The sequence below is a fragment of the Heloderma suspectum genome, chromosome 2, assembly GCF_057233095.1.
Source record: "Heloderma suspectum isolate Gila_16-S chromosome 2, 16-S_ref, whole genome shotgun sequence".
Lineage (NCBI taxonomy): Eukaryota > Metazoa > Chordata > Lepidosauria > Squamata > Helodermatidae > Heloderma > Heloderma suspectum.
In genome coordinates this window covers 111,250,349-111,275,793 of record NC_139459.1, presented here as the reverse complement: position 1 = coordinate 111,275,793, position 25,445 = coordinate 111,250,349, and the positions used below count along the sequence as shown (strand labels likewise).

The window sequence follows — 25,445 nt, the reverse complement described above, 5'->3', positions numbered from 1 at the left end:
GGAATATTTTAAGCAAAATTAGTTTAAAGATGTAGAGCTAGCAGGGATTTCCACAAGGGAAACAGTCTGCAGTTTTCTCAATGTAGTGGTAAATACACTTAATTTCATGTGACTGAACAGTCAGGAAGTCCAAGAAGTTCCAAGAACTGTAGTAAAAACTGAGGCTGTGCCAAATGAACTTTTGAATATAAATGAATATTTTCCTATAGGATGAATGTTATTTGTGTGTAGTGTGCAAGCTAGTATTGCTGAGACAAATTAATATGTGTTGGTGCTTAATTAGCTAAGGCAGGACAGTATTATCCCTATATTATACATGGTGGGTGGGGCTGAGGCTGAGAGAAGTGGCTGAGGGTGTGTGTGAATAACTGAGGTGGGATTTGAATTAGGGATTCCTGGCAGTATGTTACACCAGCTCATTCTTGTGTAAAAGCTGCTGATTTGTGCATAGATTATGTTGCCAGAGCCGTTATGGCAGCTTTGTTATGACAAAGCAGTTATGACAGCAGTTGATCATCTCTGTAGCACTGTTGTGTGCAAAGTACTTTGCATACACCTCACTGTATTGAACATTTTTCTTTTTGTCATATTATAGAAGACATTTTAGAGGAATTAACAAGTCACTAGGGCCTTATGGGAGTCATCTGTGAATCCTTAAATATGTAAATGTGAAATTATGATATTCGACAAATATATAGCAACTTATTATAAAAGCTTCACTAGAGGACTGGAAGTTTACTAATGCAACATTAATTTTTAAAAAGGGATCTGGGGTGATCCAGAAAATTACAGACCTGCCATCTCAATTTCTTCCCGGAGTAGATTGGTAGAAAGAATTATTAAAACTAAAATTGTAAAAGAGTTAAAAGAACAAGTTTTGTTTAGGATGACTTGGCATGGCTTCTGAAAAGGAAACTCCTGAGTAAACATAGCAGTCATGGGAATATATTACTATTGTCAGGCCCATTGTCAGGGGTCGGCACCCTTGGATATTTGTTGAGGACCCAAGCTCTTTGAAGAGCCCATTGATTCACTGACCGAGTTCAGATGACACACCGCGGCTTGTCATGGGTTATTTAACCCATGATGAGCCACGGTGCCAAAGGGTTGTCATGTCATGTGAACGTGGTGAGTGTGGGTTAAGCAATGGTTAAACCCGTGAGACTAGGCATTTTTTGCTGCTGGTGGTGCCAGCTTCAACAAGGGAACAGGAAGTGATTAAAGCCGTTAATGGCCTTGCTTTCACTGCCTGGGGGAGTGGGGAGGGGAGGCTTCTGGCAGCTCTGTTGCTCTTGCTGCTGCACAGGGAGGACTTTGTCCCCACCTTGCATGGCTGTCAGGAGTCATGCCAAACCTGCCACTGGCCCTGATGATTGCTTTCAAGTTTACTTTGTAGGCTCTCTGGCTGGCCATGGTAGCAAATAGGATGCCCATCGCATTGGATCCACAGTTTGATCGAGAAAACAGTTCTTATACATAGAAAACTCAGGCTGTGACACAATGACAAGACCACCACTAGGTCAATGGCTTTATTGGATTACCGAAGCCCAAGCCCAGTGATGTCTACTGGATAACATCTTGCCAAGTTTACTTTTCAGAAGCCTGATTTTCTAACTTCTAAACTTCATGTAGCATATCTGGATAATGATATAGGCAGGGATATCTGCCCAGATGCCCATTTTCATTTTTCTGACTTTTCAGCAACATACTATACTCATTATTACATGTATAATTTCTCCTTGTTTCACATTGTCATGGGTTACACTGTACTCTGACCAGCAGGAGGCAGCCTGAATAGCAAAAATTGATTGGATAAAGGATTTTCTCTAAGCCTCTTCTTGTGTCCTCCCAGATGAGGTTTTCCATAGCAACAGGCACCTTATGTCAAACACTAATTCCTGCCCAAGTATATAGCTCAGCAATTTAATGAGCTGCCTTTGGCAACCATGGAAACTTTTACCTTTTGAAGTTTTCAAGAAAATTAATATGTGAAGTTTTTAATTTTGGTGTAGAATGACCTGTTTTAGCATGGGGAGAGGGGAGCTTAAATTATTTCGAAGTTCCTACCTACTCAGTTTTTCAACCCCAAATAACATACACTTATTCTGTTCCAGCAACTCAGCTTCTAGATAAATGTATAACAAGTTAAATTTGCCTTGCTTAGAAAGATGGAATAGCAGTGCATATCTCTCTGCCATGAATTTCCCTTCGGATATGATGGAAGCCTAAAATGTGGAAGCCAGAGGCATTTGTACATCTCCTTATCAGCAATTCTTGCCCTATCAAAAACCAGTTTAAACTGTCACAGATTTTCAAGAGCAACAAGGAACTAAAAGAGCAATTCTATGGTCCCTGGAAGGGTGTCCCAGGGACCAAAGGATGGTGTAGATTCCCCCTGTCCCCAGCCATATATAGCTACAACCAGGGGAGGGGTGTGAATATGAGCTCAAATTTCCCCCCTACACCTCCCAGATGCTGCGGAAAGTTCCACAGTGGCTCCTCTTCCTGTTGCAACCTTGAAAGAGGGTTAGGGAGGGAGGAAAAGGGGGTATGACAGTGGGAGAGGAAAGGAGAGACATGAATCCACTAGATCCATAAGCCTCTCTATCACCTGTCCTGCCCACAGCAAGGTAAGTCAGCTAGATGGGCTGAGATACCCCTTGTTCTACCACCTGGCCTGACTCTTGCCAGCAGGGCTTCGGATGGATGGAGGGCTCTGATCTCAGAGCCTCCCATCTCAAAAGTGTCAGTCTAGTCGGACTGCATGCTGAATGCCATTTATTTATTTATTAAATTTATTAATCGCCCGTCTGGCTGGTCACCCAGCCACTCTGGGCAATGTACAACATTAAAAACAGTTCAAAACAATAAATTCAACATTAAAAACATCACATTTCTAAAATTACCCTAACCAACCCCAAATGCCTGCCTGAACAACCACATTTTTAGGGTGTGGCGGAAGCTCATTAAAGAGGGGGCATGGCAGAGTTCCCTAGGGAGGGAGTTCCACAGAGTGAGGCCACCACAGAGAAGGCCCTCTCCCTCGTCCTCACCAGCCTAGCTGTCCTGGCTGATGGGAAAGGGAGAAGGCCATCTGAGGCTGATCTTGTTGAGCAGCCTATCTGGTGTTGCTGGAGGCACTCCTTGAATAGGCTGGGCCGGAACCGTATAGGGTTTTAAAGGTCAAAACCAACACCTTGAATTTGGCCCGGAAAACAACTGGTAACCAGTGCAGCTCCTTCAGCACTGGAGTGATGTGATCTTGCCATTAACAGCAATATTATAGCTGTTAATATTTTGAGAAATTGTCACATTTTAAAAGTTAGATTGTATAAACCTCATTTTTAGAAACCATTTGTACCTTCAGCAGAAACTGGTTGGAATTCAGAACCTTATTTTAAAAACTATAAACATTTTGTTGATGATACACTTATAGCAGGAACTAGATAATCCATAATAATGCAAAATCCAGGGCTGTGTTTCCACCAGCATTTTACTCCAACCTGGCTACGTGGTAAGGCGTCTGTGTTTGCATGACATCATGGCCATTCAGCACTAGCCCTGCATTTTATCATGGAAACACTGCTTCTCCTGAGACTGGTTATAGTCTGACTTTTCCAGCTTACTTTGGCTCCATTACTGACCTGTTTCCACAACCACACTGGGTTCGGTATCATAGTCCTGCCCATGGGGCGTGTAGCCTGGCCTTTGTGGGTGTGTTGCTCATGACCTCAGTGACTCAACCCTTTCCCTCCCTATTTTCCGGAAGTTTCATCGCCATTTTGAAGCAGAATGCTGAGGGACCAACTTTTAAAACATCATTGAAAATAAGCGCTAGAACCCTAGTGCGTATAAGCCTGCTATCATGGGCAAGCAAATACTCCCACTTTCGCCTGAAAATCGGGTTCATCTCAGGTTGCTTTCCCAGAACTATACATGGGGACAATCCACACCGAATATTCCTTTGTGTCATTTGGACCAGGGAAACAATGCCGCAAGTATCATAGTCTAGTTTTCATATTACACACTAAGTCACTATCTCATTATCACACTATCGCGCAAGTCTTCAATCGATATGCACACCCTCTATGTCAGTATCTTCCTATGACTTTACCACTCTGTCACTCAGTAGTGAAATAGCACTAACATGAATTTGTGCTACTGCATGATAATGCTATCGTGCGATAGTGCATTTTCCAGAACAAGCCCCCTTGACCTCAACAGAAGTCAGCAGGCACCCCTGGACTAATGCACTATCACGTGATAATGCAAATGCGTGGTAATGCTATTCTGTTTTGCAATTGAGTGATAGGCTCATAGCAACATACTGACTTGGAGGGTACAAGTATTGATGAAAGACTTGCGCAAGAGTGTGATGATGAGATAGCAACTTAGTGTGTGCCTGCTAATGCGGTAGCCTTAGGGGTGCCTCTTAATGCAGTAGCCTGCTATTTAGAGGGAAAAGGAAAAAAAATGGGCAGAATCAGGCATCCGTCCAGGAAGTCTACTCTGAAATAACTCCCGTTGTGGTCAATAAGGATTGTTCCCAAGATTTCCATTAAGGGGAGTAGAGCCTGGAGGGGGGGGAGCCTCTCTGATTGGTTCAGCAGCCCCTGCCAGTCTGATGACGTTCACTTCCAATCCCCCCAGCCCACCAGAAGTATGTTTCTGTCAGTGAAGGGGGAGAGGGAGGGGGGACTCAGCAAGAGGAGGAGGCGAGAACACGGATGAGAACATGGAAACCCAAACTCCACCAAGGAAATAATTTGATTAGAGCTCAGCAGAAACAGCAAAGAGCCCCAGGCTCCAGCGATGAAAAGCCAGCACTTTAAACATTGTGGAAACTGGAAAAGGAGCAGGTGCGACTGGGGAAACATCGCAACAAAGTTGCAAGCCAGGTGAAGCTGATAGTGTGGAAACACACCCCAGGTCAATATCTGGCATTGAGTTAGAGTTAACTGGTGGAGTTCGCATGATGTGTATCTAAAGTCACTTGTAGCACAATCACTTGCAGTCACTTGCAGCACAAAAGTAGGTAGTGTGATGTGTATCTAAAGTCACTTGCAGCACAATCCTATACATTTCTACTCAGAGGTAAGCCCCATTACATTCAATGAGATTTACCCCAGATAAGTGTGTGTAAGACTGCAGCAACAATTTTCCTTTCTTCTGAGTAGAGTTGTTCTATGGGGGTCAGTACTCATCTATGTTTTCTTTCACAAGAACTATAAACACTCAATGTACCAATAAGAAATAAACAGATGTTGGGTTGAGTTTGCTTGTGGCAAATTGGTGAAGTTCTTGCTTTGCTTTAATTCTAAAAAGCTATTAGTATTTCAAAAAGATAACATCAGTTCCAAAAATATAATGTAACTAGAACCAGACCAAACTTTTTGGCCATTAGGGTGGTGGGGATGGTTGAAAATAAAATGCCCCCAAATTGATTAAAACTAAGGTAAGCCATAACCTACCAAAATCTTTGGGGAAATGCCCCCACCTCTGAAAACAGCCAAAAGGAATTCTCCCATGGGGAGTGGAGCAGGGGTAGGATTTCAGCTCAGTACAGTAATTCTTCTTAGGATTGTATCAGCAAATAAAGGGATATACTGTTCTGGAATGGTATGTCCAGCTTTTCAAAAAGTCAGCAACAAGGAAGAGGGCCTTCTCTGTGGTAGCCCCCCAGTTATGTAATGATCTCCCCAATGAGGCCTTGATCTCCCCAATGAGGCCTGCCTGGCACCAACATTGTTAACTTTTTGGCGCCAGCTCAAGACTTTTCTCTTTTCCCAGGCATTTGTCAGCATGTGATGAGTTTTAATTGATCCTCGACTTGTTTTATGGTTTGGTTGATTGCTCAAAGTTGTTTTTAGGCATATGTTGTCTTTGTGTATACTGTCTGTTTGTATGTTTCTTACATTTTTAAATTTTGCATACTGTATTTTTAATGTTTTAACCTTTGTAAACCGCCCAGAGAGCTTCGTCTATAGGGCAGTATAGAAGTGTTAATAATAATAATAATAATAATAATAATAATAATTCAAATTAATGGGACTATTTTACTACATTTCTTGTGTTAGTTTTAAGACAGCACATTGTTTGTGTGCAGTTGTGTGCACATGGGACCGAACAAGTATGTCTGAACCTGGAAACTCTGGGTTATTTAGGTGATAAACAACCCAGAATTAACCCACGGTTTGTTGTTGAGTGTGCGGAGGCAGTGTGCTTGCTCACTGCCTCACAGCCACAACTAACTATGGGTTAAACACCCAATAGTTAGTAGTGATATGAAAACAGGGTCAGTATCTTTCTGTCAGTTTCCAGGTAACAAAGTGGAAGATCCCTGGTAAACATGCATGAATCTTCGAGATTACAATAGTGATATAAAAATCAAAGCACACAGTGTTAAAGAACAGTATATTAAAGAATCTGGAAGCATTTGGCATATCTTATTTTTAGTTATAGTAGTATAATAAGTGGTATGCACTAGTTCCTTTTTAAAGCAATAGAGCAGTGGCTAATGTTGTTTGTTCAAAAGTGCTAGCTGTTGTAAAATTTGTGACAAAAACTTGTCTTTCCCTGATCACTATTATGCTGTAAAAGTGGTTCAGTTCTTCAGTTCAGAGGGTTATTTTTCTTGGTGTGGTAGGAAAGAGCTGGAGTCCATACGAGCTGTTTAATTTCTCTTTATTGTAATCATTTGGGAACAGTAAAAGGTGATACATTGCTGCAGATAGTGCTGGCCTCCAGCTGTGTGTATAATTAATTTGAGTTTGGTTTTTTGGTAACAGAATGGCTTAAGGAAATTGATGATACTAGCACTATTAGCCAATTTGTTCCTTGGCACTACTTCCCTTTCTTAAAAAAAATATACATTGTGTAAAGGAAATCCTAGTGGGTGTGCTTGAGTTACCAAAGGTTAGAAAAGATACCTATGAACATACAGAACAATTAATAGTGATATAATTAGAGAAATATTATGATCACAGTCACCAAACTTGTTTGCAGAAGCTCAGGTACTATAAATGTACAGTTACATAACTAAATATATTTAAAAACTTAAAATATTTAAACATTTAGACCACAGGCCTACACAGCAATGGCAGTATGCATGCAGCCATTCAGCCAGCTGAATAAACGCAAATCTTTTTTTTCCATTTAAAACTATGATCTACAAGTTCAGCCACAATATATCAAAACATCTATGGCTGTGGTTGTGTGACTCCTCTGATGCTGCATCTGTATATGATTGTGATCCTAAACTGTGTTAATCATATACATTTAAATAGTTTTATTGGAAAGAGATCGGACTGCTACATCTCTATGGTCTACCTTTATTACGCATTAGAAACAAACTTCTGAAAACATGGTTATTGCACACTGTGCTGTGGGGTCTTTCGCCTTTCCTCTAGAAACTGCGCCCGTTCACATAATCATCGTGCATTAAACAAGCCATGGGGGCTTGTTTAAGCCACGGCACATGCCAGGTACCATCTGCATAATCACCGTCCCGGGCACAGCTTGTCATGTCATCCAAACCCAGGCAGCACGGCTTTTTGGAAGGGGAAACAACCCTCAAATAATCCAACAATAGCCCATGGGTTATTTTATGGTATCATGTTCTAGTAGGTGATACTATCCGTCACTAATCTATCATTAATACAGAGTTGTAAATGAGCCATAAATGATAGATAAACATAACTAAAATAATAAATTGACCAATATTTGCAATAGCAGCTAGAAAGACCAGGTAAAATAGTCATAAAGTTCACTTCTTTAATAGACTGTGTAATATATGTGACTTATTTCAATTGCAGTGTTCTATTTTAAGGAGTTTTTTTGTCATTTGTATAATACATTTTGTTAAGTTTATGGCTGCATTTGTGGCTATAGAAATTAGAAGCAATCTGGAGAAAATTTATGGCAGAGCCCAATTTTTGAGAAGACATTCTTAGGGTGGAATTCAACATTATAAATGGAATTGCCACTACTTCATGTCTTTTGGCTTCCTTTTCCTTGTAACGTCTACTAAAATGCAATGTGCAGCATGACAACTTCAGCCTCTGGCGATGCACGCATGACACAACAGCCCTCCTGTGGATTATTTAACCCATAGTGAGGCTGCAGCAGGGCACATGCGGCTAGCATTTTGAATATGCACCCTGTGACATACGAACCCAGCAAGTGTGGGTTTTAAGAGAGTTAAACAACCCTCACACATAACCCATGATCTGTTTTAGGGTTGTGCAAGGGTTGTTTATGCAACCCGCACAACTGAATGAGGTTTGCATATGTAACCTGGTGCCCATGGTTGTATATGTAACCCACAATGAGCTGCAGCATGTGGTCTGAACCCAGTCTGTGTATCTCTCCTTCTCTGGCTGGTGAAGCAGGTAAAACACACCACACAATGACATTCCATATACTGTGTTTCAGTAAATAATATGAAGACGAGGAAGTCCATGTCTCTTCTAATGTCTAGTTCCAATGTCAGTTTCAATGTCTAGTTGATTTCACTGGGTCTTTAACATGTTTAACTTTCTCTGGATTCCTTCCGCTATGTATCTATATGTTTGCATGTGTTCATGCACGCTTTTGCATGCACACATATATTTAAAATGTATATTGTATAATTAGGTTATAAACATCAAACAGAACTGAACCCAAAGAATCTCATAGATGGTTTGTAGCACTCTTATGAACTGCTAATATTTTCAAGACATTTCCATCCCTGTAGCTTAATGTGAGATTTTTCACTAGTGGTGGTGAATTCAACTAACAATGAACAGAAAACTAGAGACATGTCTTTCTTACTCACTTTGATAATGATGCTTTTAATACTGTTTTCTTTGCTGTTTTGTTTAGGTTTACAATACTATTTAAATATTTCTTGATTCTGATTTATTTGTAACTAAAGCTCTAAATAAAACAAGTATTTTATTATTCCAACACAAATACTTCATAGCTTATTATCCCCCATTATCCCATTTTATGTGTCTTGTCATAATCTCTGCAGTCAGCATAGAGCAACCTGTTCATGTTGTTCTTTCTATATAAATTCATAAGGCAAGGTTGAGCAGAGAGGCTTTTTTGGTGGCTGCTCCCCAACTGTGGAACAAATTTATTCCCAAATGACCCTAGTGCCTGAGTTTTTTCCATGATATAAGTTAGTTTAATTTTAAAAAAATTAGATGAGCAGTTATTAGCTGTTAGTATGCATAATCTTGTTTTAGCTATTCATTTCATTTCTATTTACACATTCTATTTATTACTTAGTGGATACTATTAAGAATATGTGCCAGCAATGTGTCACCAGCGCCATTTTAAGGTTTAAAACACAAGCATGCTATCCGGTACTTGAATATTTGCATATGTGAGCTCACACACAGACATTTGGTTCACCTGGTCCCAGAAATCTTTTATGCTGAAAGGTGGGATAATTTTTAAATAAACTAGAATAAAATAGAACATGTAAAATACATAAAACAGGTAAACTGAAGGGCATACAATTGCAAAGCATTAGAGCTTCAGCCCCCACTGTCATTCCATATTGACTTCACTAATACTACTTCATTGGACTACTTTATTATTACAACCTTATCTGGAGTACTTTATTTTAATTTCTGGGCCCTTCATTGGGTAAGGATATAGATAAGTAGGTAACATCAGAGGAATGCTATGAATGCCATTAAAACTTTAGATGGCCCCAGGTATTTCAGCATGTTTAAAGTCATAGAAATAACCAAAATAGACATAATTAGAACTAATACATTTCATGAAAGCCATGGCATATTTGTTTTGGTAAATTTTGCAGGAAAATGGACACCTTTTATTATGCATCGGAACTCCTAATATAAGTATGCAACCTTGGAAAGGTTATTATTTTTTGTAATGTGCATTTGTAAAATAGAGTATGCCTTGCAGGGAAATGGTTTAGATGGAAGGTCAGATTAAGGAAAAGATATTGGATGTTTTTAACCCAGAGCATATGCTGTGTGGCTATTCCTTTTGTGGGCCCTTCAAGAAGTTGCAGAAAGTTCAAGTGTGACTTGCTATGTCTAAAAACAAAAAGATAGCTGAATTCTGTGCAAGCAATTCTATGTGGTTACTGTGGTGCAGCTAGGTAATTTTAGACCCTGGACTTAAGGGTATTACAGGGTCCTACCTTTAGACAGCCATGAATACTTCAGTTGTAACAAACAGAACATTTCACTTCTCCCGCCACTTCCGCCCCCACCATTACATACCTTACAACTGCTTCTACATTTCTGGTACGTTAGAGCAGAACAAAAAAAAACCTGCTTGCTAACCCTGATAAAAAAAAAGAAATACTCTGAGCATGTGCAGTTTCGCACTTTAAGCTCACTTAGGTCATAGCACCATCATGACTCTCCAAGGAATATATTGGAGTTTGCTTCAGCTACCCTGATGCAAAACACTTTTATTTGGGAATAAGCACCATTTTCTCATTAAAAAGAAGAATATATATTTAAGTAAAAATAATTAAGGGAGCAATCCTATGGCCACTGGTCAGCAGCTAGACGACCATAGGATATGTGGTTTTTCAGGAACTGACCTCGGAGCCCGCTCTCCAAGGTCGGTTCCTGGAAAACCAACCTTCTCCTGCTTCTGCGCTGCCTCACAGGCCGCACAGAACAGCCCCATGCTCTGCACTTGGAAGAGGAGCGTGGAGTGGCCAAAACGGGGTGTTCCGGGGGGCATTCCAGGGCGGGGAGGGTGGAAATGCCAGTATGACATGTCCTGTGTGTCATCCGGCAGCCTCCTCCCCTGCTCCGCCTTCCCGCAGCTAGACAGCCAAAATCGGCTGTCTAGCTGCAAATGCAGGGCAGGTGAAGTGTGGAGGGAATGATCCCCTCTGTGTTTCTCCTACACTGCATTGGATAGGTGGCCGCCTCCAAGTTCATTTAGGGTACCATCCTGTCCCCATAGGATTGCGTCCTAAATGAGCATCTGTAACTATTTTGGATGTGGCCTGGCTGGCTGCCTGTATAAAATGTTTTTTTAAAAAAAAATAAGAAAGAATGATGCAGCAAGCAGCGTCAGCCCTCATGGGCCCTGGCATACTCATGCCAGCCCAGGTGCTGACACTGGGCCTATTTGCCACTTCCCCCATCATCTGCTGCTCTCTTAGTGGTCCTTTGTCAGCCACCCTCCCCAGGGTTGCAGGGCCTGGGACTTCAACCCCAGGGTACAGCCCTAACTGCACTGCTCTTGTTTATTTATAAATGGTCTCTATGTCAAGTTGCCATAGTTGATAGCAGAAATGTGTTTAGATTTTCTGCAATTACTTCTTCCCATCAGATGTTGTTTGCTCATATCTCCTTTTTGTATCACGTTCAGTTATGGTAGTCATGTACAGTTCTTGACCTTTACAAGAACTATATCAACTTTCCTGCTTCCTGAATGCCGATGGATTTGTTGGTGATTTTCTCAATGAGCCATCTAAGTTTCTATGCATTATCAAGGGGAACCTTTTAAAGTAAACAGTTTAAATAATAGCTTTAAATTAACACGTTGATTCCTCCACACTCCAACTTTTCTCACGTGCCTGTCAAACCAATTTCAGACATACATAAAGCTACCAATTCCTAACTAATAGTGAATTGTTGTGTGGTTAACCTAGAATTTGACTATTGCTGTACAGAAGTAAGTGGTAGAGGCATTCTGGTGAGTGTCCCAGATCCATTTTAAGGGATCCCTTTTGATCCCCTGTTCCTTTCAACTGATTAGAATTATCCAGGCATCTAACACTAGTAACAACAGTGGATGTCATTTACACTGGTTAAAAGCAACAACAACAGCAACTCTTGGGTCAGACAGAATCATGGCCCTCACTAGTGAGTCTCTTATATAGATAGGCACTTGGGGGAAAATACCACAAACCACTAAACACATCTGTGTTAACACTGTGGTTTCTAAATCTGCTGTCTTATGCAGAGAGATATTTGGATAGCAGAGTGGCACACTACAGCAATGGGGTTCTGGGAAACCCTAAGATAGATAGCTCTCTTGAGCACTATGTGTATATTTCACAAGGCATTCTTCTGGTTTTGTTTTGTAGCCTAACAGCAGTGGTCAAGTAGTAGGGAAAATGCCTGGCCATTTTACTCCAGTTTTGGCACCCTCTCCCCATCACAGTGCGGTGCGACCTGTGACCCTGACCATGACAGACACTAAACCCATCACTACATCCACTGAAGGTGAGGCTTCTTCACCTACAGCAACCAGTAAGTATTTCTCTAGGAAACAAAACTGTCCATCAGAGAATCAAAATAATTTCAAGTTAAGGCCAATAAAGGTGCCTTTTCCTGCTATTTGACCAGCTAGATGCTCAAAGTTGATAATAAAGGACACTGACAAAGCTTTTACTCTGTAGTTATTATTACTCTAGTTATTGTGTGTCATTTGTGACATGGCAACCTTAATCTTAAGAGAGAAAAGCAAATTAATATGAGCATAAACTTCCAAGAGAGAATGAAAGCTTGATTCTTCATTTAAGATGGACATTCTAATGACATTGAGAAGCATACTCAGATTGGAAGCTTTTAAATTGCTGACACCTGGAATCCAAAAAGAGAGGGAGAGAAAGAAAGGAAGAGAGAGTTGATTCCTCATGAATGAGCTTTCATGCAGAAAACATGTCTTGTTCCAAAATGTATTGAATCAGACCTGTAATCCGCAATTAACGTAAGCATTTTAATTTATCAGAGTTGGTACTGAAATCTATGTGGGTTAACTGTATTTGAAGAGTTTTTAAAACTGAATGGTTTAGGGCTCAGCTCACTCATTTACTATGTTCAGTACCGTATTATTATCCTATAGTCTTCAATGGAATTACAGACATAGAAGTGTAGGTGTATCCATTGTTAGAACAACTTCCATAGGTTAACCAGCAGCCTATGTTGCTTATGGAGTCTGCTAAGAAGTGTTTCTGCAAGTTGTGGTATCTATCCAGTTGCTGTAATAAAGTGGATTACCATCTAAATTGGCTCTATTGAATGGAAAATTTCCAACACCAGTGGCCATCAAGAATGTGTTTTGCAGGCATGAGAACTCTGCACATAGGCCAATCTATACATTCAATTATTTTCTTACACTATGGCTGCCACATGGGGATCTCACCACCCAGAAGTGAACCTTGTCAGAGTCCATATTACTTTCTAAGGTATTAGGTGGTCCTTAGATTAAACTCCATATCAATCTGAGATTAAATATTACTACTATAATAAAAATACACTGTTGAATACAAAGATATACACATGTTTATTAATTTATTTAGTATAATTCACATAAAAAACACAATTCTAATCAAAGTTATGCCAAATGATTTGGCCTGGATAGTGGGTTAAAATTAAACATTTCTTAAAGTTATCATCTCCCTTATAGTTATGCTTTTAAATGCTTAGGGTACCATCTACATTTGTTAAGACTATAACAAAATTTCTGTTAATTTAGACCAATCTGGAATCACCCATTCTTTTGTCAAATGATATAGAGAATTACAGTGTGAGACAGCGAGAGAGCAGAATGTATCTTAGGGAAAAATCTTATGTGGAGTTGGGGGATGTAGCTTGTGACGGGAAGAAGGGGGTGGTCTTAACTTTTTCTCCCTCTGACAGTTTAAAAAAAAACAAACCTCTCCCATTGGTTTAAATCGGAGAAAACTGCCTACACCTAGGGGACATACAGAGGAATGGAGAGCCTTTGAATCTAGCAGATTCAAAGCTCCCACCCCAAGAATGAGCCGTTTCAGGGACTACTGCTGGTGGTAGTTTTACACTAATGGAGCTTTCCGCAGGCAAAGCTAGGGCCCTTCAGAACAGACATACCTCCCCCACTGGAGGAAGAGCACCTTCAGCCCATCCTAATTCCTGTCGGACTTCTGTCTGAGGGGTTAGGATTGCTCTAAGCAAACTTCATAATCTACTAATTAATCAATAGTGTCATAATTAATCACTTCTCTACTGATTTTTCTAGTTACGAAGCACACATATTTTTGACCAGCAGTGAAGAAGCGTTTAACTATTGTAGGTATTCATCAGAATGAGATAGGAATATGGCTTCAGATTTGACTTTTAGTATTAGTGCTTCAGTATTATCTCATCCATGTCCCTTCCAAGCAATATGGCACTAGTCAGTTATTAATCAGATAATATTTTAAATAATGTTGAAGGACTCAGGGGAATCCTAAACATTTCAACTCTGTTTCTTAAGGGATGCCATTGTGGGTCTTTGAGAAAAAGATACGATTTATACCTTCTGAACATGATATTAGTAATTTTCTCTTTGTTAATAAACAGCAGACATATACACAAAGAGATTCCATTTGCGCATGAAAGATGCATGTTTTCCAAAATTAAATATTCAAGATACTTAAATTTATAAAATGTTTCACATGAAGTGAACTGATGGTTCTTAACCAGGAAAAATAACACATTGGGCTAGTTCACATGACATGGCAGCCCATAGTGGGTTAATTTACCTGCGAGGAGCTGAAGCTTGTGCTGGCCACCATTATGAATATGCAAGCCCCGGCTAGGGTTTACTGTGGTTTGTTGTGTCATCCAATCTCAGGCAGCAGGGTTTATTTGAGGGTTAAACAACACTCACATAACCCTAAAACAGACCATGAGTTGTGCAAGGCTTTTTAAACCCTCAAATAAGCCCTGTTGCCCAGGTTTGGATGACATTACAAGCCACAGCAATCCCTGGCTGGGGCTTGCATATTCATCATGGCAGAACAGCATGAACTGTGGGTCCCTGAGGGTTAATTAACTCACAGTGGGCTGTTGTATCACCCAAACCAGGTCATTATATTTGAAACTTATTAAAACCTCTTGCATGCCTAACAGGTATTTCACCTATACATCTAGGATCAATAGATCTATCAAACTTTTCAAAGAGGTGCTTTCAAATTTATTTCTAATAAATTAATATTTGCAGAAAGATCAGTGCCACCAAAAGGCATATGCTGGTGATAATTAAGAATATTCTCAATGTTTTTTGCTACTTCCAATTATAGATTTTCAGCCTAATCAGTGTATACTAATGCTGATTTATATGGTCTTTTAACAAAAAAAATCTTTCACAAATAAAATGACTTCTGCTATAATGATGAGGAACAAGCATGCACATTCCTACACCCTACTTCATAAATGTATCACTTTACATAAAATATCTAATCAGTTTTTATGATGGTTCTTCAGTGGAAGTTTTTAATAAGGAAATAGATTAACAATGCAGTCTTATGCATGTCTATTCAAAAGTAAGCATCATTGAATTCAGTGGGGCTTATTCTCAGGTTAGTGTGTATAGGATTGCAGCCTAAGAAACAATTTATGTGTTACTTTAAAACAGGTAGGCAGTATTTTTAAAATGAATCTGTCATTTTTTTTGTACTGTTATTCATTCTTTAAGGGCTCGGTTGTGGCAGCCACGATGGTGTTGATATGAAAATGGTTTCTTTAATGTGAATATCTCCAAGCTAGGAAGTAGAGTAAGACCACCTAACTAATTTGACACAGGCCACCATGAGCAATCCGAAGTTAATGACTTTCAATCAGCACTGACCTGTTCTCAGTTCGAAAGGTAACCTGGAGGGGAAAGGTTGTGTGTGCCATTAAGCACATGTGTTTTTACAGGGAGAAAATGTATTTGGGAGCTTCTGTATTACAGGTCAAATACCTAAATCATACAGTGAATTTACTCCATAATTTTCTAATGTACAGAAGACCAACATTTTTAATACTGTGCTTATAATAATTATATACTTTTCTATTAATTATTATAAGAAGAACATCTTGCTCTTCCAAAAAAAAAAAAAAGTATTCTTGCCTCATTTTAAAAACAACTCTTGAACAAAAAGTTATTAGGATCTGAAGTTTTCTTTTGTTCCCGTGACTCCACTGATTGAGCTTTAATTTACAATGCTATAAGAGAGATGAGAACCAGGTTGAACTTCTCTTAAAATAAACAGGTACAATTCTTGTATCATCTAGAGAATTTGTCACTGTTGGAAGGTAATCCCACCTCCATGCAGATTCCATTGAAGTCAATAGGTATTGTAGAATCATACCCCATAGCTCAAGTCATGCTTCATAACTCTGAATCTCTCATGTGTGAAATATACAAGGTAGAAATTGATAGGTTTCTATCTTTATCAATCTGTTTTGTTCTTCCTTAATCAGCCTACACAGCCTCAGGCACATCCCAAGCCAATCGATATGTGGGACTAAGTCCAAGAGACCCTTCCTTCCTACACCAGCAACAGGTGGGCAAGTTTCACATAGGTATTACAATAAAAAAGACAAATATTTGCAATAAGTTCCTTCAGACATGCTACGAGTGACTTCTTAGGCTAGAACAGGATCCCAGTGAGTTCAGCAGTTTTATGGAGCCTATAGGTACCTCCAATATGTACATATTTATGTGGTGTTTCTTAGGGTTGTGGGTTTTAAGGGTTTTCCTGAGTGAATTTTTCATTCCATTATTTCTAAAGAGCCTGGAAAGTAGAATTTATAGTTGGATGCCTCTATAAAGGGACACTGCTAGTCAAAACTAAGCAGAATTAAACAATACAGACATTGATTCCCTAGGTATTTAGTATAATTTGATATTAAAAAAATATATTTGCACTTTTTAAAGTTTTAGTTCTAAGAGAAGAATTATACAATCCAATTCTGTTGCAGAACACCATCATTCCTATATTAATCGGTTTATAATGCAGTCCTAAATCTACTTAACCTGGGAGTACACTCCATTGAACTCTGTGAGACTTACTTTTGACTAGACTTGTATAGGATTGCATTATTGAAATGCTTTGTCAATTTCCGGTGATGCAAACATCTTTTTAGTTACATTTTCCAACATCAGTAACATTTCAAGTAGCATTTTAGATTTTACATCTCATAAATGCTGTAAATGTAATGCAAATAAATAGTTTTTCCTAACTGAAAATATACAGCTGAGATTAATAATAACTATTTAAACAATTAACAAGAGTCAATTGTAGGGACATGCAGAAATACCATATTGCATAGAATAAAACTTAATTCTGGTTCTTCAGAAATAAAATATGCTTCATGATGATGCAGAAGGTTATTTTTGCAACGCACAGTAATATGGGCATAGGTTTACATGAACGTTCGTTGCCTATGTCTGTTTTCGGTGTGTGGTGATATAGCTAGACCGTAGAGCATTTCAACACCCTCCTCCCCTATTCTCCAAGGTCAAAATGGCAGTGTATGCATAGATCATGCAAAACCCATTGACCATAATTTATTCAAAGTAGTTGTTGTGTTATAAAGGTTGATGATTTCTTTGTTGTTTTTACCAGTGAGACCTTACTGAAAACATCTGTAAAGAAATATGAAAATGTCAAATAATTATTAGCTACTTTATATTGACTATTTTTGCTAATTTTTTCAGATTATACTTATAATTTGACAAATATGCTGTATATGTGATTACTATATTTTAAATATAAACATTATTTATAACTCTCCTTTAAAAACAACAACACCCATCCTATATTGGGTTTCTGAAGACATGACTATGGGATTGTAATATTTCCTTCTTTTTTTACTTTCTATTTGATCTGTAGACCACTCTTTTAAGAAAGCTAGTGAAACTTTTTCACATTCTTTAATGATACCAGCAACCAATCTTAACAAAATTAAATACACTTGTCACACATTGGCAGTCGTAATGTTATAGAACCAATGCTTGCTTAATACACTTTCTGTTGAATTTTGTCTTTATGACATATTATCACTACATTAAGAAAATGCTATAAATATGGCTATTTGGTTCATGGGAAAAATACTCCTATAATAGAGAGGATACAGAGTTTTATAAAGGATGCAGAATGAGAGGGTTAGTAGATTTTTGTTATATTAACATTTAACGTGTATGGACTGGTTAAATGTTGAAAAGGGCCAGTCTAGACATTGTACCTAGGCAGTAATCAATTTTTACATAGTGTTCTCTCCTCTACCATGCATCCAAAAGAGCTTGTGATATGGACATGCCATATGGAATCCCATATGCTCAGTGGTCTGAGTTACACAATCTTACCTTTGCTTTTTAAGGTAAGATTGTGAATTGTACAAATCAGAGTTTTGTGTGAAGAGTTATTCTCATCACAAGTTACTTTAGATACATGCAGGAAGGATGGTATTCATATCCACTCTCCCATGCAAATAGATTATCACCAGGTAATTCTCTTTTAGCCAAACATTCTACATGATATAGAGACAACAGGTCTGAAGCTATTTCTTATTGTTATTTAAATGTGACTGTAAATGGCATCAAATGGTGAGGAAAGTAACAATGCTACGTATACAATGTACAGTGAAAAAGTGTTTTTGTAATTTAAAATTTTCACATTCTGGAATCAATCCTATGTATGCTTTTATTTACATCTTCTTGCCCCAAGTTTTACTAATGGCCACTAGCTTTATGGCTTAAAAAAAAAAGGATGGCACAAATGCATGAAGGATACAACGCAGTTAGCCATGAAGGCCAAAAGGACCCTCCATGTCCAGAGGCAGTATATCACTGTATTACTTGCTTGTCGTACCTGGCTTGTAAGCATCCAGGCTGGCCTTTGCTAGAAACAATGCAGGAGTAAAAGAACCTGGTCTGATAGAACAAAGTAATCCGTAGGTTTTTACAGATATTTAATTAGGGTACAGATAGTACTGTTGCATGCCTTGTAGAAGCAAGGTAGTAGATTAGTAAGTTTCTGAGGCGTGTTAAAAATAAGATGATATGCTTTGTGAGGCATGGTAAAATAGTGTTGGGTTGTATCCAGTGGTGTCCTTCTGCCAGCAGAATAGACACAGCTGGTGGATCAAATTCCCACTCTCCCTGCGATCCCCCGCATGCCCACCAGATCTGCTCCGGAGAGCTGGGTAACCCCCTGGAGAAGATTTGGGGGTGTGCAAGGTACTGGGGGGTGGGGAGGAAAACTCCCATTGAGAAAGTGGAAATTCGTCCACATAACGTTGGATTTAACCCATTAAATACAGGGGATTGGCTCCATATTTAAGCTGGATCAACTGCACTAGCAGAAGTGGACTTGCCCACCTTCCTGTGGCCACCCTTCCAGCCCCCTGAAAATGCAATACAGCAACTCAGGAAACCTTGCTGAATGGGGTGAACTGTGGATGGGGGGAGATCCCCAAAAATCAGGCAGAGGGACCTTCCACAGGCAGAGCCCTTCCTCTTGCAGAAGGGCTGTTTTTCTTGCAGAATGCAGGTCCTGAATCCAACCCAGGATCCCCAACAATGTTTTGATATACTGATCTGATACCTAAAAATGTCTTGGATATGACAACTCTAGACAGTGTTATTGTCTAGGGGGAAAAAACACGCATGCAGAAATTGTCTAAATTACTTGGATAGAGTAAAGGTTATGCTTTGGTAAGACAGAAATAAGATTGATTTATTATGTCCTTTCATTACTTTACAACAATTTAAAAGAGACCACTCTTCTTGTGGCAGGTCCTAAATGCATTTGGTTTAAAGCAGACCATGATGAATGAAAAGAAAAATCAAGGGGTACATGAAATAAAGGCAATCAATCATTTTATATTAGCTTAGAGAAATTCTAAATTAGAAAGCCAATGGTTTTAGTTCCAGAGAGGTGTTTTAAACATTCACCATTCCTTTTAATATACTTTGACCCCTTAGGAATAAATATTGTCACAGGTACATTCTTTGCTTCACAGGAGTGGGCTTTGTGGAGATTTATTCTCTTTGGTTATGAGAGGTATTGACGTTTATACTTGAGTGCTTTTCTTTCCTGTTAAAAAGAACCATAACATAGCCTATATAAATTGCAATAATGACCATAAATTTAAGCTGCTTGTATAGTTGGTGATTCTCCTTATAAATAGTCTCTCCACAAAATAACAGTTCAGTAGAATTTCCAATAAAACAATTTATTACAGAAAGTTTCTGGAATGTTTGCATTTATGGAAGCATTATAAATATAGCTTTGAAAGATCATGTGCATTGAAAACCAACATGAGTAATAGATTTTAATTCACTGACCAGGATATTATGAAAAGCATGTTATTAAACATGTAACTTAATATACTGATAGTTACAAAGTCAAGGTTATTATTAGGAATAATAAATCTAACCATTCCCTTCTCTGTGGTGGTCACACGTTGTTGTTGGTTCCTAACTACCTTGAATTGCTGAATATTTCCACACTGAAACAACAGTAACATAATAAATCTTTCACTTTAAATGTTTTGAAACAGTCAACTTAACAAATAGATTTACATTGAAATGGAGCTTTCTAGACATCCCAGTGTTTGCTCTTGTAATTACCACCACCACCCTACCACCCTGGACACTAAATTATTGTTTGACTAGAATGTAGAACACCTCTTTGAGTTGTTAATTGCATAGAGGTGTTCCTTACTGTTAGTAAAAAAACAACAACCACTGATTTCTCTGGATTTGTTGCCTTAAATTTGTTGAATAGGTTTCCTCTTTAGGCATTGTTAAAATGTCATGTTAGCATACGTTCCTGGATCTTAATTTTACTAACAGATCTTGATATGATTAATAATAGACTAATGCATCAAGGACTATATGATTCCACAGAAACTGCTAAGAGTCCCATGATGAGAAGATTGACAATGGTATATAATCTGCCCCAAAGTTCCCTTGTTTGCCATTACCCATCTTCCCTACAATGCATAGCTGAAGGTAGTGTTGGGCATGTTCTAGAGTACATATTCAATTTGTGTGGGAAAATGGTTACACTGAACGGGTCTTTTTAGCAATTTATGTAACTAGAGATTATACCCAGGATTCCCAGGATTCACTGCAGAGCATAAAAGTTCCACAGTAGACAGATAATTGTGGAAAGAGCCCTGGGTACCTCTGCTGAACAAGGGACTTCTGTTGAACTAATGAATTTAACCAGGTTTACAGGCCTAAATTTTCTGAGACTTTGTATTTCACGTGGACGTTTTGCTAACATCATCTTTCTTCTGTTGCCAACCCATACAGTTGGCTGGACTTTTAGCAAGGATTCCAGATATCAATAATTTATAAGAAGGAAATTGGGATCACATTCATCTCTGATTTACCCTAATCAACTGGGTTTCTCCCCCCATCCCCTGTTTCAATAGTGTGTTCCAGGAAATTAAACAAAAATTCAGTGTGTATTAAAGTTTTAAAATGCTTTATACTAAATACCCTTTTCACGGAAACAAAATGTATGGTGTTTTCTCTTGATCTAAATGTTGATATTCAATTTTTTGTAGACCATAACATATTACAAAGATAAAATACTTAATAAAGAAAGCAGGGAAGCAAAAACAGAAAAGAAGTTATACATCATATTGAAAATATTCTTCCATGTTCTAGTGTTGATCCAGTAATAAATACTGGATACAGTAATAATTGATACATCCTTAATATCCTAGCATTATTTTACCTTGTGATATAGATTTTACTAGTGTATGGGCTTCAAGGGCGTGGGTATAGGTGTACCTAGCATTTCTTTCAGACAGGCTTACTATTTATTGGCCTTTCCCCCCATGTGCCACAAGCATATGAGATGTATGTTAAAACTACAAACTGTAACGTGCCTTTTATTCATATTACATTTCATTCTTATACACAAGATTGACATTTCACAGCAGCCATTCCGGTAAGAAGTTGTACTTCTAGATGCATCTTTTAGCTTTGAAATGATTCCATTCAAAATGGACTAAATTTTCTTCATATGATTTCTTCATATCATATAAAAATGAAGCTGAAATGGTCACTGCAATGGCCTTAAAATTGTGAGGATGGTCAGCACTCTTGCTTTAGGCACTGACTAAAAGGGCATCACAGTAGGCTCTTAAACAAAACTTAAAAGATTCAGGAAACAGGTTATCGACGCTTAGGCTATTCGTATTGTGTGTCTTATCATAATGGACAGTTTGACGTAAAACCTAGTCACATGACTGTCAGAGAGACATGTAAATGGATAAGAGGTCACCTTTCACATACTCTTGCTGGAAAGGAAACACATTTAAAGGAAGTTTCAGTCAAAACAATGACAATATGCAAATGTTTATAGGCTTCCCTCAATCAACAAAAAGCATAGCAAGGTCTCATATCACTTGCTAGCTTTTCCATGTGTATATTTACTTAAACTGCTGATCAAAGAGGTGTGGAAGGAAGATTATCCTTAACGATTCTGTTAAGGTTTAGGAGAACAATATTAAATGATGCATGTATTTAAGAAAATTAGCTGTGGGTTTGTAATCTGAGCAAACATAATCAAAATGGTGACCTAAAACATGCAAGACTTAAAAAAAAGAAAAGAAAAAAAAAGAGTTCTTCCACACCATATTTTCTTAAACCAAACTTTTTGAAAAGTCAAAGAACCAATTGCAGATACTCTAAAAATGCTGCCAATATATGATGCCATCCTTAGGCATTTTGTCATAATCAGCACCTGTTGCCATAAAAGAATTTTGAAATCTTTCCATAAAATGATTTCCTCATGATGATCATTGGATCAGGACTTCAATCTCTAAACTAGTTCAGCAACAGTGAAGACCAAATGTGCATTTTTGGCCTGCAAGCAGGTTGCTCAGTGGATATGGGGATGGCATAAAAATGTATAAGCAGGGTGCAGCCTGAATTTTATTTATTTACTTAGTTTAAGAGTTAATCTATCTACAAACCAAGACTAATTGGGGAAGAGTAATGTAAACTGACATTATCTTTTGTGGTGTGTGAAAGAGTGACTATGGGGGATGCTGGTGACAGGGAATGGAATTAAAAATACATTGGGTTGGAACAGATTGCTGGCTGCAGAGGGGAGTAAATAGAAGTTGACTTTCCTGCCCTCTCCTCTCCCTCCCAGTTCCTAGAGATACCTGAAAATGCTCCCTTGAGAGTGAAGGAGATCCTGCTGAGTTGACTTGAGCTGAGGCTAGGGGGAAGGTTGTGGAAAATCTAATGGAGATACCTTCTGCTTAGGTCCCTCTACCTGAATTTCTGTGACCTCCCCCTCTCCAACTCCCTGTGCCACAGTCCATTCCACTCAAGAAGGTTCGCTGATCCTTGAGGGATTCTGGGGACAGGTGCGGAAAGGAAGGGATGAGAAAGTCAGCCGCTTCTCATGCCTTTTTATTGGCAGTAATATGGATCAACCCAGCATCACGTACAGTGGAAAGCTTTTATCTGTCAGTGGTTTATATGAGAAATTACACAGGTTTCAACAGTTGTGTGCTGTTCAACATTATGTTATTCACTCTTCTGTATGCAACTGTAAGGGATATCTTCTAAGAATATGGGAGCTGCATTTGGCAACCCTGTTTAAAAAAAAAAAATCCCTAAATATACTAATACCCACTGATTGAAAGTGCACAGGACTCACAGATAGGAAAAATTAAAACTTAATAGGGAATAGATAATAGCAGGAAAGCTATTTCAGCAAGGAAGATAGGAGCCCTTGTTTTAAGAAAGAATTCTCAAGAAATATATAAGCTTCTCTGCCATTCCTGTGTGGAAAATGTTTTGGGAGACAGGACTCACTAATATGCATATGCAGCAATCAGTCAGCACTGCTTTGTCTGCAAGTGCTTGAGCTGGTATAATTTTTGAAGTAAAAGTAAGGTTGCTGCTCACTATATTTTCAAAGGTCCACTTTAACTGTATGAGCAATACTGAACAGTCATTTCTTTCTATGTCCACATTTTCTTGCCAATGTTGGAGTAGGCCTGCTCCAATAAAATGTTTACTTTCAAGGAAGCACTTTTGTTGAAGCACATGAAAAATATTACCTCAGAATTCGATAACCCATGTGCATTTTTCCAAAGAGATCTGCAAGTAAAACACTAGATCTCTGCATATAACTTTCTCAGTTCCAGCACAACGTTTTCTATTAATTGTATCCAGTGGTACCTTTCCATTCATGGAAGGTGCTTGGTACCAGCACAAGCTTTTGCAAATGGAAGTGGAGGGATGAAGACAGTTTTCTCTGATTTCCCCTTCCCCTGCAGTCCCCAGTGCCACCTCCCACACTGTTCTGGAGGGTCCCCCAAGCCTCCAGAGTGGATTTTCCAGGTATGCAAGGAGAAGTGAGAATCAATGAAAATTACTTCTCCCAACTTCCATCATGGAGGCTTCCACTGGATCCAGTCCCCTTCTGTGGACTGCTGTGAGCAGCAGTAGATTCAACCCATGGTGTATTTCTCCACAAGTATCTTTCCAGAGGCACTCCCATGGAGGCTATTACTTAATAAAATAGCAGATAGGAATTGTACGGCTCTTACTTCCCAAGCACTAACTAAAGGATATTTGAGGAAACAGGAAACTAGGTCAGTGTCTGTTGTTATGGGAGGGGGAAACGATGAAAGATAGTGATGTGCCTAAAGCCACCCAATAGGGTCATGGCTAAAGTGAGATTTGAAGCAAGGACTTCTGGATCACAGTTCACACACACTTAGCTGCTATGAACTACCTGCTCTCTTACATAGTAAGAACATATTTGAAGGCACAAAAGCAAGTTGATCTTAGGGTGACACCCAACATATCTGCTCATGCAACAGAATGTTCTCTTTCCCGCGGCAGCTTGATGCAGCTTTCAAAATCTGTTCCAGAGAGTCCCCCAGGTGGCAATTGGAATGTGCTCTGCTGGATAGCAATAGATACAGCCTCTAGAAAATTAAATAATAAATGTGGGTGTTCTTGCTGTTCAGGGATCCTCCAGAGCAACATTCAAAGCAGCATGAAGCTTGAAAGGGGGAGAAGTGAACATGTCCCCCCTCCCAAGTGGTTTTCAGTCATGCATGGTTTTATTTGGATTTCAGCTGCTATTTTTGCATGCAGCTGATAGCATCACAAATATTAATGGATTTACTAACTTGAGAACTGGTCACATGTATAAGGTGGGTCTGATCTATGAAGCGATAATCCATTTACAAGAGCATGTGCATTTTTGCATTTATAAGTTTACAATAGGTTTGTGTCTTTTGCTCTTTCCTGATCCACTAAGAGGGATGAACTGGATTATTGCATCAAGATTTGGGATTGTGAGTGTGTTTCCCAGTATTGGATTGGGAATCACATGTGCAATGTCAAACAGAAACTTTTTGCTATACACACATCTTTGGATAAGGTCCTCTGTATATGTATATATATGCATTTTGTATAATTTAACATTCTTGAATTAAGGCTGCATTACAATTGAAGTATATGCAAATACACATTTAAAAGCTATTTTTGTACGAACAATATGTGCTGAATACTTCAAGCGTTGCTTTTCCCCCTGAAACTACCAAAGACGTTCAGGTCCTATCGAACATGTATTATTTCTCCTGGTTTTTGATAAGAAGATAATAAATTATTAATAAAGCCAGTCGATTAACTTGCATGCCTTCCAACCAACACAAAGG

At 38.8% G+C, this 25,445-nt stretch overlaps 1 protein-coding gene across 11 annotated transcripts in view; it reads left to right on the top strand.

Annotated features, from left to right (window-relative positions):
• NFIB (nuclear factor I B) overlaps window positions 1-25,445 on the top strand; it is a 278,915-nt gene that overhangs the window by 233,939 nt on the left and 19,531 nt on the right. For 6 of the 11 annotated variants that reach the window (XM_084834517.1, XM_084834516.1, XM_084834523.1 and 3 more), the window contains 2 exons: window positions 12,080-12,245; window positions 16,206-16,288. The exons of 2 other annotated variants lie outside the window; for them this stretch is intronic. In XM_084834517.1, coding sequence (XP_084690643.1) covers window positions 12,080-12,245; window positions 16,206-16,288 — 249 coding nt within the window. The remainder of the gene's footprint in view (window positions 1-12,079; window positions 12,246-16,205; window positions 16,289-25,445) is intronic. 3 more of the 11 variants (XM_084834520.1, XM_084834519.1, XM_084834524.1) reach the window with 1 other exon arrangement.